General features: G+C 43.1%; 1 protein-coding gene across 1 annotated transcript in view; it reads right to left on the reverse strand.

Annotated features, from left to right (window-relative positions):
- Window positions 1–16027, reverse strand: part of LOC146964126 (uncharacterized) — a 67200-nt gene that overhangs the window by 30129 nt on the left and 21044 nt on the right. Inside the window, exons 6-11 of the mRNA XM_085767211.1 lie at window positions 15826–15945; window positions 13780–13927; window positions 10930–11085; window positions 9648–9760; window positions 7031–7172; window positions 5315–5481 (exon numbers count right to left, since the gene is read on the reverse strand). Of these exons, the coding sequence (XP_085623337.1) occupies window positions 5315–5481; window positions 7031–7172; window positions 9648–9760; window positions 10930–11085; window positions 13780–13927; window positions 15826–15945 (846 nt within the window). The remainder of the gene's footprint in view (window positions 1–5314; window positions 5482–7030; window positions 7173–9647; window positions 9761–10929; window positions 11086–13779; window positions 13928–15825; window positions 15946–16027) is intronic.

Here is a 16027-nt window from a genome sequence, read left to right on the forward strand (position 1 = left end):
TGCTCTGAGCTTTTCCCCACTGCCCTCCGAGGCCTTGCCGGGAGGTTTGTTCTGCCTGGTTGCTGTTGTCTGCCTGTGTGCTCTATTCCCCGGAGCAGCGGTGTCATCATGATGTGAGCTGAAACCTGAGCGCTGACTACATGCATGGTCAGGCCGTCCTGTCACCTAGCCACCCTACTGGGACTGACCATGACAGGATGGGCGCCCAAAAACATACCCAGAGACCTCTTTGTTTCACACTGCTCCGAAAATAAGAACCATGCCATTTCCCACAGCGATCCCTCTGTAGACCCGCGCAAACACATGTATCTCCTCTAAGATGTCACTCCCACACCTCTCACATTCACACAACTGTGATCTAAAGCCAGGAAACTCAACTGAGGTGTGAACAGTCAAGAGTTGTTGGATTAAGTAAAGACTGGACGCAGATTATCTTTATGCAGGAATAAGCTGACATTAGATATCAACAATATGTCTCTTTATGGTCACTCAGAGGTCACAACAACCTGAAAAACTACAGGATGATTATCACAAGCACAAAAGCCTAAGAGAATAACTGTGTCCACTGGCTGAATGTGTTCTATGAGCAAGAGAAAGATTACTAATGTTGGGTTGCTTAGCCTATATCAGTGCAGTCATCAGTCAAGTGGTTTATTTACCAGTACATTGGTCAGACTAGCCTAGACCTCACCGGTGGACCAATGTACTGGTAAATAAACCACTTGACTGATGACTGTGACATCCAAGGAGAATGCCACAAACATGGCTGAAAAGATTCATCTTTTCTTCTTCTTCATCTTAACATTTGGTTTAATATACAGGACCTTCAAAATAAAGGCAAAATGAAGGCCCTGAGAGAAAGCATGCTAAAGCTGAGACAGAGAGGTTGGAGCACATGGTTTCCAACTCACTTGAGTCAATGTCAAAAATATTGGTGGCCCACATGGAACCCAACACCAGTTTGGATGCTGATTAATGTGTTCTCAGAGCACTTTTATTCCAATGATGATGAACATGATCATGCTCCATATTTTATTTTTATTTGGGGAGGACAGTGCACATTAATTAACATTTCTGTAAAAGTGCCAGTGTTAGCCAGAGGCTAGTTTTCAACTGCACCATTAGAGGCTACCAATGGACCAATGGACAACCACTCTCTGGTTGACCCTTGATTCACTATGTGGCATGGAATGTGTGGTACTTGATATTTGATTTGGGAATCTGCACTACGAAATGACAGTGAGATTACAAAGGCTCAAAATCAGACTTTCACATTTTTCTAATCTCATCTCAGCGCTCTTTGTTTAGGGGCTATTGATGAAAATCCTGCTTTTAATCATTTCAATTAATATCGTTGTGCATTTTTCCCGAAACTGGTTGTATTGCGAGGCTCTGTGTGACATTTTTTACAATGGATTCTTGAATGCAGCAGTAATTTGGGGGTTGAACAGGGGCTCTAATCAGCCCCTGGGCCCCTGTAGCAGCTGTTCTAAGTCAAGGATTTGTTGTTTCATTTTATGTATTGTATGTAGAAAAATACCTTTCTCCTCAAACTCTTATTAAAGGTACATTGTGTAGGAATTACTCCCATCTAGCTTTGCGGTTGTATATTGCAAGCAACTCAATCGTATTTTTCATGCTGTATTCACATTAAATTGGGCAGACGGCAGACGGACGACAGCCGCTGCACGTAACGGCATAAACAAGCCTCTATGTAAACAAATGGTCCATCAGCACGAGGCAAAACAATATACGTGACAATATGTTGTCATGGCGATGTTGTTTACCTGACCCACATTTTACTGGCTTTCTATCGACTTCTATGACTAAAATGACATCTGCTTCGTTACCGACGGCCGTCTGTCCAACTGCACCTGAATGCAGCATCAGTGTAACACTCCATGGGCTTACCCGCTCGATGTACATAAATATGAATGATATGAACGGCAAATTCAGAGCTTACCGGAACACTTCAGTTTGTTGATGGGGGGGATTACTGATTAATGAAAAACATACTTTTGAATGAAATAATCAATTTTCGTGAATAGATAACAGGAGAAGTTACACAATGTCCCTTTAAGTATTATAATCATAATGGTCAAATGTAGGTAGGTATTTGTCTGAGGGCAGGAAGATGTTTAGTTTGAAATGTGGTGTTTAAAGGCATGTTCTGCAGAGTTTAACATATGAAAAGTGCTGTACACTGTGATATACATTCAACAAAGTAAAAGTAAAGTTGAGTTGAGTTCACCATCTTTAGACTAAACCCTGAGACCTCACTTTGTTGTCCCTTCCTCTCAAACACCAACAGCTCCTCCTGTTGTCCCCTCTGCAGGACCAAGTCACACCAGCAGCTCAACCTCCTTCCTGTTGGCTTTCCACACACACACATACACACAGATACTACACACCATGCTGCTGTAATTATCACTCAGTGAGACAACCACTCTCTAACAGCTACACCTCGCTGACACGCGACATTCAGGAGAGGACACTCTCAGCGTTATCACTGAACTGCTCTGCTGGAGAACAGCTGACAGGACGTTCGCTCGCACCGGCCAAATCCAAATCCAAATATTTAAGCATCAGTCGGGTAAACAGGTTGCGAGCTCCCCTCATCCGTCGTCCGACCCTTGATCAAGAGAGAGCATCGGTTTGTGTGTGTATGTGTGGTGGGGGTAGCTGAGTAGCTGGGCTGACAGAGTCCCCTGATAAGGATGTATAAACAGCTCCACCTTACAATGGCTACAGAGAAGAAGTTGCCCCTTGGAAAACGGCTGCTTTCCACTAGGGCCAGGGTGCATGAATATTTTATTAGGGTAAATAATTAATAATTAACAACAAACAGGCCAGTGATCAAATGGAGCAGCGTGGCAACAGACATGAAAAATCAGACTCTTGTAAACAAAGACGAGAGGACCCAGATTTCCTCCCCTCTCGCCACCTTCTCTTCTCGCCTTTTAAATATGCGCATCCTCAGTCGCCCCCCCCGCGCTCTGCGTCGCTGTAAAACCACACACACCAGGCACATGTATGAACACACACACACACAAACTCTATAAGCGACTATACTCTGTCAAACTCACACAAAGTGCTACCATAACCCCCTCCGTCACTCACTCACATTCATACCCACACTTATTTTCCGTCACAAGAATGAAATTTTCATGTATTCCTTGGCGACCCGGGGAATGTGACTGAGCGAGCACACTTGATCTGGCCACCCGCTGTTTTCTGATGGAAAGATTTGCTTTTTAATACAATCGTCACTCCTCCCACCTGGATATGCCACACCAAGACAAATCCCAGCTGTGTGACTCCAAAACCTGACAGAGCTTAAAAATTCCCTTATTACCATTCCCTTAAAATACCCAGACACACTAACTCCCAACAATGGAGGAAATGCTAATCACGTCTCTCGGCAGCTTAGAGGAGCATGAAAACAGAGCCACCAATATGGAGGCTTTGGTGCATGTACAAAAAAGTAAGGAAGGAAGAAGAAAGAAAGAAAGAAAGAAAGAACGAAGAAGTCCCAGCTTTAATGACACACATTCACAGAAGCGTCATGGCTCTTAAAAAGCTGCTTCTCCAAAATCTGGCACATCTTGCCGCTTGACTTTAGCCAGAGGAGACATTTCATAAAAATCAGACTTAATCGTGTAAACAACACGCAGACAAACAGAAAACCACTGCAAACAAAAATAAAACAACTTTGGAAGCTGTGTACGGATCGCCTTCAGAGTTAATTTTAAAATAAGCATCCCGTTCCTTGGAGATTTTAATTAATGCTTTAATATGCAAATAAGTTAGCAGAGATAAAATCATGACAAACAGATGGCAAGTGTGGGTAATTATTTTGTGAATCCAGCAGGGGCATGTATTAAAGTTATGGCATCATTTTCCTCGGGCCTCTGCAGCCATGGAAGGTGGAGAGATATAGACAAAAAAAACACACATACACACAAAGTAGAACCGATGAACCGAGACACAAATGACTGACTTGTGTGTCCAGGTCTGTGACCGATCTGAATCTGTCATAAAAGAAACTATGTTGCACACAGAATTATCAATCACCAGTGTCCCTTCATTCTAAATCAGAGGAGAAATGTGCATGAAAGCACCGACAGTCATTTGATCTGAAATACGTTTGTGCTATTTACAGCAGAAAGGACAGAGGTACAGATCATGTCACAAAGGTCCATGTAGTTTCTGCTATCTAGCTTGGACACAATCAGATTTCCACATTCCTGTTTTTGTGAGCACGTTCTTATCCATGTTGGGATGGAGGAGAAATTCCTACACCCACTTGCCTCAGCGAGACCACACCGAGCAACACTAATTTACGTAATAAGGAGCTAGCGGTATTTATACGTTTTGATAGCGATTGTGATGTAGCTAAGAGTAGCATTAAAAGGTGTTAATGGACCTGAAATCAAACTTCATTCCCTTACTCGCCAAGAGTGGTAAAAAAAAAGCCATCTTTTTGTTTTCCGTCTGTTTCTGTCACTTCTGTTTCTCTGATGAAGACAGCATGCTAACCCATTAGCCCTCATTGTATCTATTCTAACCTCTTGTAAACACAACTGCAACAGCAAACCCTCACAGCAGCAGAGAACATGTAAACATAGTAACTTTAGTTAAACCATAATGCTAACTTCTACAGTGGCAGTCCTAACATGCTAATAGCCTAAGAAGGTATAATGTTAACCATGTTGTTGTGGTTTAATGTGTTTGCACGTCAACATTAGCTAGAGACAAAACAGGGACTGCGGTTATGTGGGAAATAACTCAATAACACCTATGGACCACTATGTGTCCAATAAATATATATTCATAGGACTCATAGTATCCCACAATGCATTTTGATCACTCAAAACAAAAACAAAAACAAATTTTCATGGTCACAGGATTCATCCTCTGGGGATAATACATGTCTGTACTGCTTTCTATCCATCAAAGACATAACTTACCAACTTAAAAAATTAATTAATCACTGTCCTGTGGTAAATAAAAATGTATGTGAAACATTTCAAGAATGTCTTTAACATTTCTGCAGTTTCTTGTTATCTATCACTCAACTATAAGCTACAATCATCTGATTAATATCAGCCACACTGATGTTATCAATCATTCTGTGGGAGGTAGGTTATGTTGAAGCTCTTCATTTTCTTTATCAATAGTCTTGATAAAGTAACATAGAAATATCTTTCAACCCCAAATCATGTTCAACCATCACCACCATGTAAAAGAGTCACTGTCCGGAAGACCAAAACAAGACAATCAGACCTCGGTGTGTGATGATAGCTGCACCCACCTGCTCTTGTGGGGGCACCAGGTCCAGATCCAGACTAGAAAGAGAGCAGTTGATCCTCAGGGCCAGACACAGGGCCATCAGGCCCCCGACCTTCACCTGGTTCTGACGGAGGTCCAGGCTCTGGATCTGATGGCTCTCGGCGAGGAACTCAGCCAAGGCCACAGCACCTTCATCCCAGAAAACACAAGACAGACAGTCAGAGGGTGTAGCTGCAAGGTGAGTTTCATCTTGACTAAGCAGCGCCCTCAGTCACCTCTGCAGCAGGTCATTACAGGTTTTGCTGCTAGGCGACATCTAGTGGTCACAGTGATTATGTCAAGAGTTGAACAAGAAGTGCAGTGACAAAGTAGGAAGTGGAGTTCAGGAGGATGTTGTGGTGAATAGCAGTTCATATTGTAATTTTGAGGAAGTATCAATTCTTACCCAAACCTTTTCCTAAAGCTAACAAAGCCACAACCATTGTTTCAGTACACTCGATTACTATTGTAGCCATGACAACTAAGGTCTAGTACACCTGGCACCATTTAGGAGAGACAAATTCAATCAAAGGGCTTCGAAAGACCTGTGTTGTTCAGTTTTAAAGAGGAACTATGCAAGTCCAGTTGCTTTTCCTCTGTGTTGCTAACCCTCCACCTGGCCATGTGAATTTGTTTACAACAAAGTCGGCAAAAAATCAATACATGGAGCGGTGGATAACGTTACATAACATATACGATGTTACGACTTGTATGTCTGTTAACTGTCATAAGCAAAATATTACAGGCTACGTAGCGCGTTTGTGTTGCGGTGCGCAGAGACGGGAGCTGGGACACTGGGGCGGCGGCCAGGTACTACCCTGGGTTGGTTTTCAGCCATGAGACGCCAGGTGGAAGGCAGAGAGCCTCCGTTCTCATCACAAGTCATGTAGTTAACCATCACAATTACTCTGGAGCTTTTTAATTAGGTTAAAAATATAGCATAGCCACAGGAAAAATCCTGCATAGGTTCTGTTTAACTAAAACAGACTAGACAACTCAACTCTTTCAGTGGGCTTTGGTTCACAGCTAGAGTGACTACAAACGCTATGGTCTGGCTTGAAGACAGACTTCTGTTCCAGAATAACTGAGAAGTGCTTTGAGAAAAAACAAATCAAATCTGCTTTGCTGCTGTAAATAAAACGATTCCTGATGAGTTTAAAGTCATGTGAGTCATCATAGGATACAGTAGGCCTACGTGTGAAAAGCTACCGCAGTACTAATAACACTTTGCAAATTAACAGCAAAATATCAACAGGCTGGAGGTGGATTTAAATGTCACTGATAAGCAGTTTAAAACAACATTGATAATTTGGAGTTGATAGTCAGTTGATTAACTGATGATCTTATTGACGAGATAACATGATACTAATAGGTTCATTATTTGGTAATCTTCTGAGCATATTCAAACTAAATAATTAACTCTTCAAATAGGAATATTTTTGTTCTTGACTCATTGTCCATAACAAAAGTAATTTGGGCAAAACCAGTTACAGGCTAGTTTAAATGCAACACAGCAGCATTCAAGTCTAATACTGGTCATTTGGTCACAAGTCAATTTTTAATATTTCAAATATATACAATGTAAATATATATTATGTCAAAATTGGATTAAAAATTGAATAACAAAGCATGTTTCATTTGAATAGACTCCATGTTGATGAAACAACCCTGCTGTCTTGCTGTATGTGGATGGGCATACCTTCACAGGTGATGCTGGCCTGGGCCAGGCCGAGCTGCAGCACCGAGCAGTTCGCCATCAGAGGCGACCTGATCACCTGGATCCCCTCGTTCCCCAGGACGTTCTCACCCAAATCCAGGACCTGCAGGACCTTCAGCACGGGCTGCAAAACAGGAATCCTAAAGGTCACACTGAGTCACGTCAGCTCTTACCTGGGACTAAATGCCATTCAGACCTGATCCAGGGAGACACTGTAGAATAAGATTTAAAGGTTTGTCAGCGTAAATGACTTTAAACGGGTCTTTGCTTCAGCCTATTCATTATTATCATTATTATGTGGTGATTATAATTCCTTTTCAAAATGTTTCCTCTCATGTTAAAAGCTCAGAACTTCTGTTTCCACTCTCCAGAGCCACATTAGCATTGAAGGTTGATTAGCTGGTGCATAAAACTGGGGGTGTCTGGGGCACAAGGGGCCTGTGTTGCCCAACAGCTTGAAGAGGAACGTGCCACCCACTCCTCAGTTGCCCCCTCGCCTCGCCACCCTTGTTAAACTCCTCTGGTCACTGCTCTGAAGAGAGAGGGAGCACGGGGGCGGAAAGGAAGCCAGGAAGGCAACCGACAGACCCAGAGAGCGTCTTCTTCTGAGTTAATTTGCACCGTGGTGACAACAAACACACTTGAGAGGGCCCCCCTCTCCACACCACCCTACCTCCTCCTCCTTTTTTTTTTTTCATCGCCGAGTCGCAGCACACAGACGCACCGGCACATCCAACGCGTGGCGAGAGGCTCTCTCCGGCGAGGAGGGGAGGAGGAGGAGGAGGAGGAGGAGGGAGAGGGAGGAAGAGCTTCTCGAATGGCTATGCACGAGGGATAATAGCAGACAATTAAAGAGGCGACTGCGTGGTTGAGAGTGTGTGAGAGTCAAGCATGGTTGAAGCCTGTCAAACGTAAACCACGGGAGGGTTGGAGTGAGAAGTTTGAGGGGGGTAGGAGTGTGAAACCACCAAACACACAGTATGCTTTCACACATGACATGCTGGCTTTAAACAAAAAAAAAAAAAGAAGAAAGAAACAGCAGAAACACGGAAAGTAAAAAAAAAAAGAAAAAAAAAGACAAGAGCCCTGCTTAACATACTCACCTCACAATCATCATTTTTTAAATCACACTGAATGAGGAGTACATTTAAACGTCATTAGCCAAATTCTACAAATGGGAGTCAAGTGGATTTTGGTCCAGATCTACCACCCCCCCCTCACACACACACACACACCCTCCTCATCTTAGCCCTTCAAAAGACAAACCAGGAGGACGGAGAGGAAAAGCAGATACACCAAGCAGAAAGGTTAATAACAGCTCTCCTCGTCATCATATTCGACACGACCAGCTACGGCTCTAATTATCATCATTATGGCCTGCAAGGACATCTACTTATCCCCGTGACTGGCAGGCCGCATGAGCAGCCCTGCTTAACACACATCTATTATTTAATCAAACCGTTCCTTCTTTTGGTAGCACTGGAGGAGACAGGCAAAGCATGTGTGGTTGTGTGTGTGTGTGTGTGTGTGTGAGAGCTTACAAGGCAGGCCTTTAATTTCTAGCCTTTTGACTTCCACAATCGCCACTCACATGACAGGAAGGTGCAGTTTATGCTGCCAATCAGGTGGAAGGAATGCATGTTATTAGGAGTGTTAACAGTGAACCGCGTGGAGGCGGGACGTTCCTCAGAGAGGGAACTCTCTAGATGAGGCCACGGCGCTCCTCGTCTCCTAAGTACCAGATAGAGGAAAACAGGTATCAATGCTCCTGCTTTGATCGCTTCATGGTCAGAAATAGACTCAAGTGGATGAAGTCTTTCTGTTTGTAGGATAGTGTGTTGTTTCTGAGCTCTGTTCCGAATTCATGCGCCACACCTTTTGAGGCCATGTCCTCCGTCCTTCCAGTCCACTTGTCCACTTGTCCACCTTGACCCGCCCACATCCACACATAGAATCAGATCCAATTCACTTAAGTGTGGTTGTAGGAGCCATTTCAGCATTTATAATGGTGTTTATTTTGTGTTTTATTTTGGTAAAGTTCTGTTAAAACAGGAAGTGACAGGGGTTTGAACAAGGGGCAATCAGTGCCAGATGTTGTTGATCAAAGCACACAATTTTTGACCGTGCTGTGTTGTGCCGTGCCATAAAAGTAGACATTAGTTTGTCAAGAATTTGGATTTTGTTGAGTTTAAGGAACAGAAATTAATCTTTTTTCATTCATCAGTGGAATCTTGTTTGGACTCTAATTTCATTCATGTGTCAATACCTTATACCAGCTACCTCGACTTTCTTTTTATTTGGGATTGGGAAGAGGAAGGTCAAGTCAGTGGTTTTAAGGCTGTTCTAACAAACGGAAGAGGCCTTCATAGGTTCATTGCATGTGAACAAAACTTCAGTTCTAACTTATAATGCAGTGTTTTATGCAACATGTCTTGACCCTTCATATTCTCAAAGGTCTGGATCATGTTGCCGAATATACTCACAGACACAAACAAGGCAGCCTCTGTTGGAGCCAACGTAGATTCTGCAGCTGCTAGATAAAGGCATCTGGACTATATTTATCTACTGACTGTCTCCAGTATTTGATTTTGCTCCTCACCAGCGTCTTGGCCAGATGGACCATGCCTTCAGCGGTGATCTGGTTGTTCCTCAGCAGTAAGACCTTAAGACCCGCCGTCTGTCGCCTCAGACCATCACACAGCTCCTCCAAACCTGGATTATTAGGAGGAAAAAAAAATTAAATTATAGTAATTAGCAGTACATGATCAACTTAACTGCTTTTCTCTGCTTGTGTTTGTAAGCTAAATGGCTCTGACAGATGTTTAGTGGGAGTGTTGCCACAGTGCTGCTTATGACTTCAGCTCCAGTAACTATGACGAGGGTTGCTATGTGCTTAACCTTCTCACATATGTGTATTAATTAGATAATAAAGCTGGACTGTGAAAGTTTGCTTTCTGACAGTGTGACGACACCTCCCACTATATTTACCAATTAGGCTGCTTGCAAGCAAATGAGGTGGGTCATTCTTCAAAAAAAAGGAAAAAAAAATCTTGGTTCTGATCACTAATTATTATTACATTATGTGTCGCACTTGCACAAACTTATGTAGAGATTTTCTGCCTCTTGCTCACATGATGGAAATGTATGGATGCATGTTAGGACCCCCTCGAAAACGAGAGGATTCCTCTTAAGGGGTTTATCCTATTAAATAAAATTTCTGAATGAATAATGTCCAACTAAACTATTATTCTGGAGATAGATAATTACATGTCAGATTTTCAGATTTAGAGATGTTAAAAAAAATAAAACAGACTGAGTATAAACTGGGTTCATGACTGGACCGTATGTGGATGCTGACTGAGGGCTTAGGTTACAGATTTACCAAGCCACTTTCCCGGCTGCTTGGGAACTGCAGGGAAGAGGGGAAGCACTTCCAATACACTGAGCTTTGCCTCCATTACAGTAAATAAACTACTTTCATTATATGGACATAATTAAAGGAGACAGACAACAGAAACACACTGAGTAGAGAGAGTGGGAGCGAGAAAGAGCAGTCATCGCAAACTGCTAAAGAAACCAGCAGATCTGAGAAGCACAGACACACCAGTAACTGAAGATGCAGCGACAACCCCCTGGTAAGACATGAAAAGTTCACTGAAACACTGAGGAGTTTTTAATATTAAATATTTACACAAAGTCTTGAGTTTGTAATAAGTGGTAGTAGTATAACAGACAGGAATAACTGAAATTGAGGCTGTGTACTAAAATACTACTATGACATGTCAAACAGAGATGGATGTAAAGGTATGACTTTTTAAATTGTGATTTTGTGCTACACAGCTTTGATTTAATACTTATACCAAAGATGAATGTTACTGTACCAGCATCTGCCACAGTGTTGTTGCTCAGCTCCAGAGTCTTTAAAGTGGTGTTGTAGCGTAGCAGGTCTCCCAGCTGCAGGGCGTCCTGGTAGCTGTTTAGCTGGTTGTTGGGAAGGTGGAGCTCTTGTAAGGACCTGTTTGACCTCAGTGCACCAACTACAGGCAGCAAGAAAAGATAAGTAACATGTCATCACTCCCTTTCAGTACAACAATTATCCTCAAACCTTTGAATTCGTTGTATTCATAAACCTGAGCACATAAATACTGGCAAAAATGTTGCATGACTTATTAAAGCCAAATAGACTTTGTCCCAGCCTGTGCAACCTATTTTAACAACTTAAATTGTGATACTGTAGTACCAGAAAATAATGTAGTTTTCCATGCAAAAACTGCAAAATAGATCCCATTCTTTTAAGTTTTAGGTTGACTGTTGAACTTTGGTGGCTTTTGGAAGTTCTTCTTGGCTGTAAGTTTCTTCTCTAGAAACAGTAGTTTGAACCCAGTTGGGGACCAAGTCCTTGGGGAAGCACCAGCAGGATTTATTGGTTTGCGAGGGCACCTGGATGGAGTCTGAGGAGATAATGTGAGGTTCCTACATGTTAAGCTCCTTGCTGGAATGGGTTCTTACTTTGGATGGAAGGGGGTGCCCACCATCTAACCCCCCTCACATGATTACAACATATTGATAAGAAATGGTCCTCTAACTACCTAACATGAGGCCTCTGGATCGTAACTGTAGTAGCCTGATTAATGACAAGTGAACTTGAGCATGAAAACGAGAGCACAGCAGGCGTCGCCGCCTCCTGAAATTACCGCAGTGAAGATCAAGTGGTACTCCGTTCCACCATGAAGGCGACGTGGCTCAGGCCAGATCTGTGTCTCCACAGCACAGGAGACCTTACAAAACACCCGTCAAATTTCACATCCCTCTTTTATAGAATGTCACCAAGCCCGTCCGTGTTTTCTTTCTTTTCCGAGCTTTTCATGTTCATCGCAGCTTTAAATGGTGCTCTGGAGAGTTCAGATCTCTGGGTGTTTTGCGGGCATTCCCTGTGAGTTTTGTGTAATGCGTACTGTACTGTGGGTAGACGCGTGTGTCTTGTGTTGTCTGGGCCCTCGCTGCCCCCTCGCATCCCAATCGATGCTGCAGATTTGATCAAGCCTGTTGGGCTGCATGTGGAATGCCAACATTGTCATTAGGCACAGTGGGGACCAAATGGTGGAATCGGTGGGATTGATCCGGTCGACTCCACCGCGAGCACCCAATCCCGCAATCAGAGGCCCCTCCGATCGAAGGCAATGATCCTCAGCCGGGACCCCCCGTTGGGAGGGAAGGAGGGGTGGCGGCGGGCTCAGTATAAAGGCAGATAGAATAGAGTAGGGGTGGGGGTGAGGGATGGATGTGGGAGGAGGGAGGGTTGGGATGGGGGGTAGAATGGGAGGGTGTATGGTGTGAGACTCTAAAATATCAAACTGATCCAGGAAGTGACTGTTGCTGTTGCGAAGAGTGGGCAGCATACTGTGTCCATTTGGGTCTTTTTCTGCTCCCGGCTGAGAGGACGAGAGAGGCTGAGATCAGCGTGTGGATGTTTGAGTCCCAACAACAAGTCAGATTGTTTCACTCTGACATCAGATCATGGCCCAGAACTTATTATAATGGAATGTATTATCCACCTGAAACTCTGTACCTTTATATTTTGAATTATCTTACTTTCTATTTTAGGATAAATACCATGTGTCAAATGTTATGGACCATTTGGGTTAGGTGTATCCTTTTTTGGAGAGAAGGTGGAGTTAGAAAACATACAGTACAGTATATAAGGTTAGGGCTTTGGGCCAAGGAGAGAGGGATCTCACATTGGCACCAGAGATGCTCCCGGATTTGGCATTTTTGTGACATTGTTCTTTCTTGTAATAAACCCTTTTTTGAATGCAAGAAAAGATGTGTCAGCAGTGATCACTTCTTCTCATTAACACATCAATATACCACAATAGTTCAACTGATCATCTATTACTATTTTTTTTTCATTTTTTACAGTTTTTACAGTTTAAAATGTCCTTATGACTTGTACTGCTATGTCCAATTCTAACTCTGAAACGCTTGTGTGTGTGTGTGGGAGAGAGAGACCATGTACAGCACTCAATCCCCCGCTGAGTGTTGTGTTCACCCGTGGTGAGTGAACTTATATGTGTGTGTGCTCATCTGCTCTTTCAGTAATTGTGTGTCCGTGTGTTCCTGTATTTACACCCCATTAATGTGGGGGTCACACGACCCACTGACAGCCCTCCACCCCTCCTCCATCGTCACGATGGGTGAAGGTCAGAGTGGTGATGCTTTTTTCTTAATAGTTTATGATGATCATTAAAAAAAAATAGTGTTCATGTGCTTTATATGTGTGTGTGATTGTGTGTAGGAATGTGTGTAAGGCGGATACATATGATATTTAAATGTGTGGAAATATAAAAATATTGCATGTCTAAGGTCATGTTTTGGCTCAAGAGACTATACATGAATCCAAAATGTATGTGTGTATGTGTGTGTGTCCTGGCTGCCAGAACCTTTATAGATGTGTGCAGTGGTGTGTAAAGTGACAGGTAAGAGATTAGGCCTCTAATCTGGGTCCAGGCCTGCAGAGAGGGTCACAGGTCAAAATCTGGTCCTGCTGGCCGCAGAACACATACACACACGGACACACACACACGGACACATATACACCCACACTATCCACACATGCTTGTGCACACAGTCCATACTTACACACAAGAAAAATAAAATAAGAAAGGACAAGATCTTAGTGGTTATGGTGGTCAGCGTGTGTGTGTGTGCGCGTATGTGTGTGTACGTCATACCCAGTGTGTATAGAGGCACGCCGCTGAGCTGGGCATTGTGAAGGTGCAGCACTGTGAGCCGGCTGGTCACCAGAGCTTTAGATAGAGACAGGGCCGGGTAGTTGACCATGGGCACGTTACACACATCTAGCCTGGACAGACACACACTCTGAAACACACACACAACGTACACATTGTGCAGAAATACAATGAATACAGACAAAAAACACAGTTGAAGGCATGTAATCTGACCTAAAGGAGAGAAAAAACAAAAGCTCCACTGTCTGTCAAACAGGTGGAGCTGGAGAGTTGGAATCTAACAGTGGAGGGAGCTGTCTGTCCGCCCTCACATCAAACACTGAGAGGGAAAGCAGGAGGAGGAGGAAGAGAAGGTGCCTGAGTGATGTGGTGGTCAGGTAGACAGGGCAGATACGGGGCATGGAAGGATGGTGCAGAGATAAACTACAATCTCCTCCTCTGCTCAGACTAGTTCCAGGTTACATTCCTGTTCATCCAGAGTCATATAATATACTGTGAATTCTCAAATAGAAACCAGGGCTTTTATTTGCTTTAAAGGAGACATATGATGTCCCTTTTCCACAAATCAAAATAGTTCCCAGGTGTCTTAAAGACATATCTGTGACAAGTTTTGGTCAAAATACCCCAACGATCAAACATCACAGCTCTTTTCAAACTCTCAAAACTGACCTGTTCAGAACAGCTGGTTTCAGTGCCTGTACCTTTAAATGCAAATGAACCACTGCTTGTCCCGCCCCTTCTACCGGTCCCAGGTAGGGGTGGAATTATGCAAATTTGAATCCTAGTTAGGTCTAGAGCACTGGAAAAGAGAGTAACGACACGCATTGGTCCAATGGAAGCGCCTCCTGATGGAGGAATATGGGTTTTGCAAAAGCGCCCAAGAACTGACATCTCTGCATTGTTGGTGAATGAGCAAGCGTGGTATTTTCAATAATTTAAGGACATTATAGATCACCCACGTTAATGGAATCATTGAGGACCCTTTACAGATAAACATGAACACATAGGGGAGTAAAAAACAAACAAAACAAAAAAACTGTTGTCTACATTAATGTTTCAATCTACATTTTGTAATAAACAAATTATAAGTATAATTTGATATGACCAAGACACCTAAAAACAAAAACACGTCCGTTTTCATCAATTTACAAGCAAGTGGGCAACACACATGCATTGGAGTGAATGGGTTTTCTGGGCGCTTTTGCAATACCCATATCCTGCCACTAGGGGCGCAAAACCCTTACCACAGGAGTCAATGGTGGTGTCCTTACTCTCTTTTCCAGTGCTCTAGTTAGGCCTACATCACTGGAAGACAACTGAGGTAACAGCTCGTAAAACCACATGGATTTCAAGATTTCAGATTTTTTTGTCAATTCTCACATTTTGGGGGCCGGAAGGCAAAACAAACACCCAAATATATGTTAAAGAGCCTTCAAAAAGTGATATTTCCATGAACTAAACTAACTAAATAAGAGACAGCCTTTTATTTATTTTTGATTAATTAATGCTCAGCAAAGACGGAAAATTCTACCAAATTGTTCTACTCTTACTGTTAAAAAGAGTAAGAATAGAAGGAAACAGCCGGATCCAGAGCATGCACTTGTTAAGTAAATAATCACGAGCAGATTAGTTGGCTATGGTTGTAATTTGAAGGATGCAGGCTTGGCTAAAACTCTGAACTGGTTGCAGGAGTATGACAAGTCATGGTCTGGTCATACCAGCCAATGTATAACCCTCTTGTAGCTAAAGCAACATCAACTGAATGGCTTGGTGCCTCTTTCTTTCTTTCTTTCTTTCTTCCATGTCTTGCAATGATTGGCTGAGATGCATCACTGTAGCCCAGTGGTGTTTGCTGTGCTGCACGGGCCCACTGGTGTGTGTGTTTTGGAGAAGTTTACAACCTGTTCACTCTGCCCTGCACCTCCACTTCACTTCACATAGCATGCAACAAACCCACTTTCCTGGATGTACATTATCCCCTGGAGAAAGCCTACAAGAAAAGATTACTGTTCCACGGCGTCAGCCAACCTGCTTTATCAAATGAGCGAGGGCCCTCCAACCGGATGTTCCCATACTGTCGTTGTCAGAAATGTCAAGATGGTTTGTAGATTCATAGTACAAAATCATATCCAGCAAAGATGATGCTCCCTGGAAGAGGAGAAATAGTGGAGGAGAAAAAATATGAAGAAAGCGAGGCCTCAAATTTGACAGGAATGTTATGAAGTTCTTT

The sequence above is a fragment of the Trachurus japonicus genome, chromosome 22, assembly GCF_045865225.1.
Source record: "Trachurus japonicus isolate A0001 chromosome 22, Traja_1.0".
NCBI lineage: Eukaryota > Metazoa > Chordata > Actinopteri > Carangiformes > Carangidae > Trachurus > Trachurus japonicus.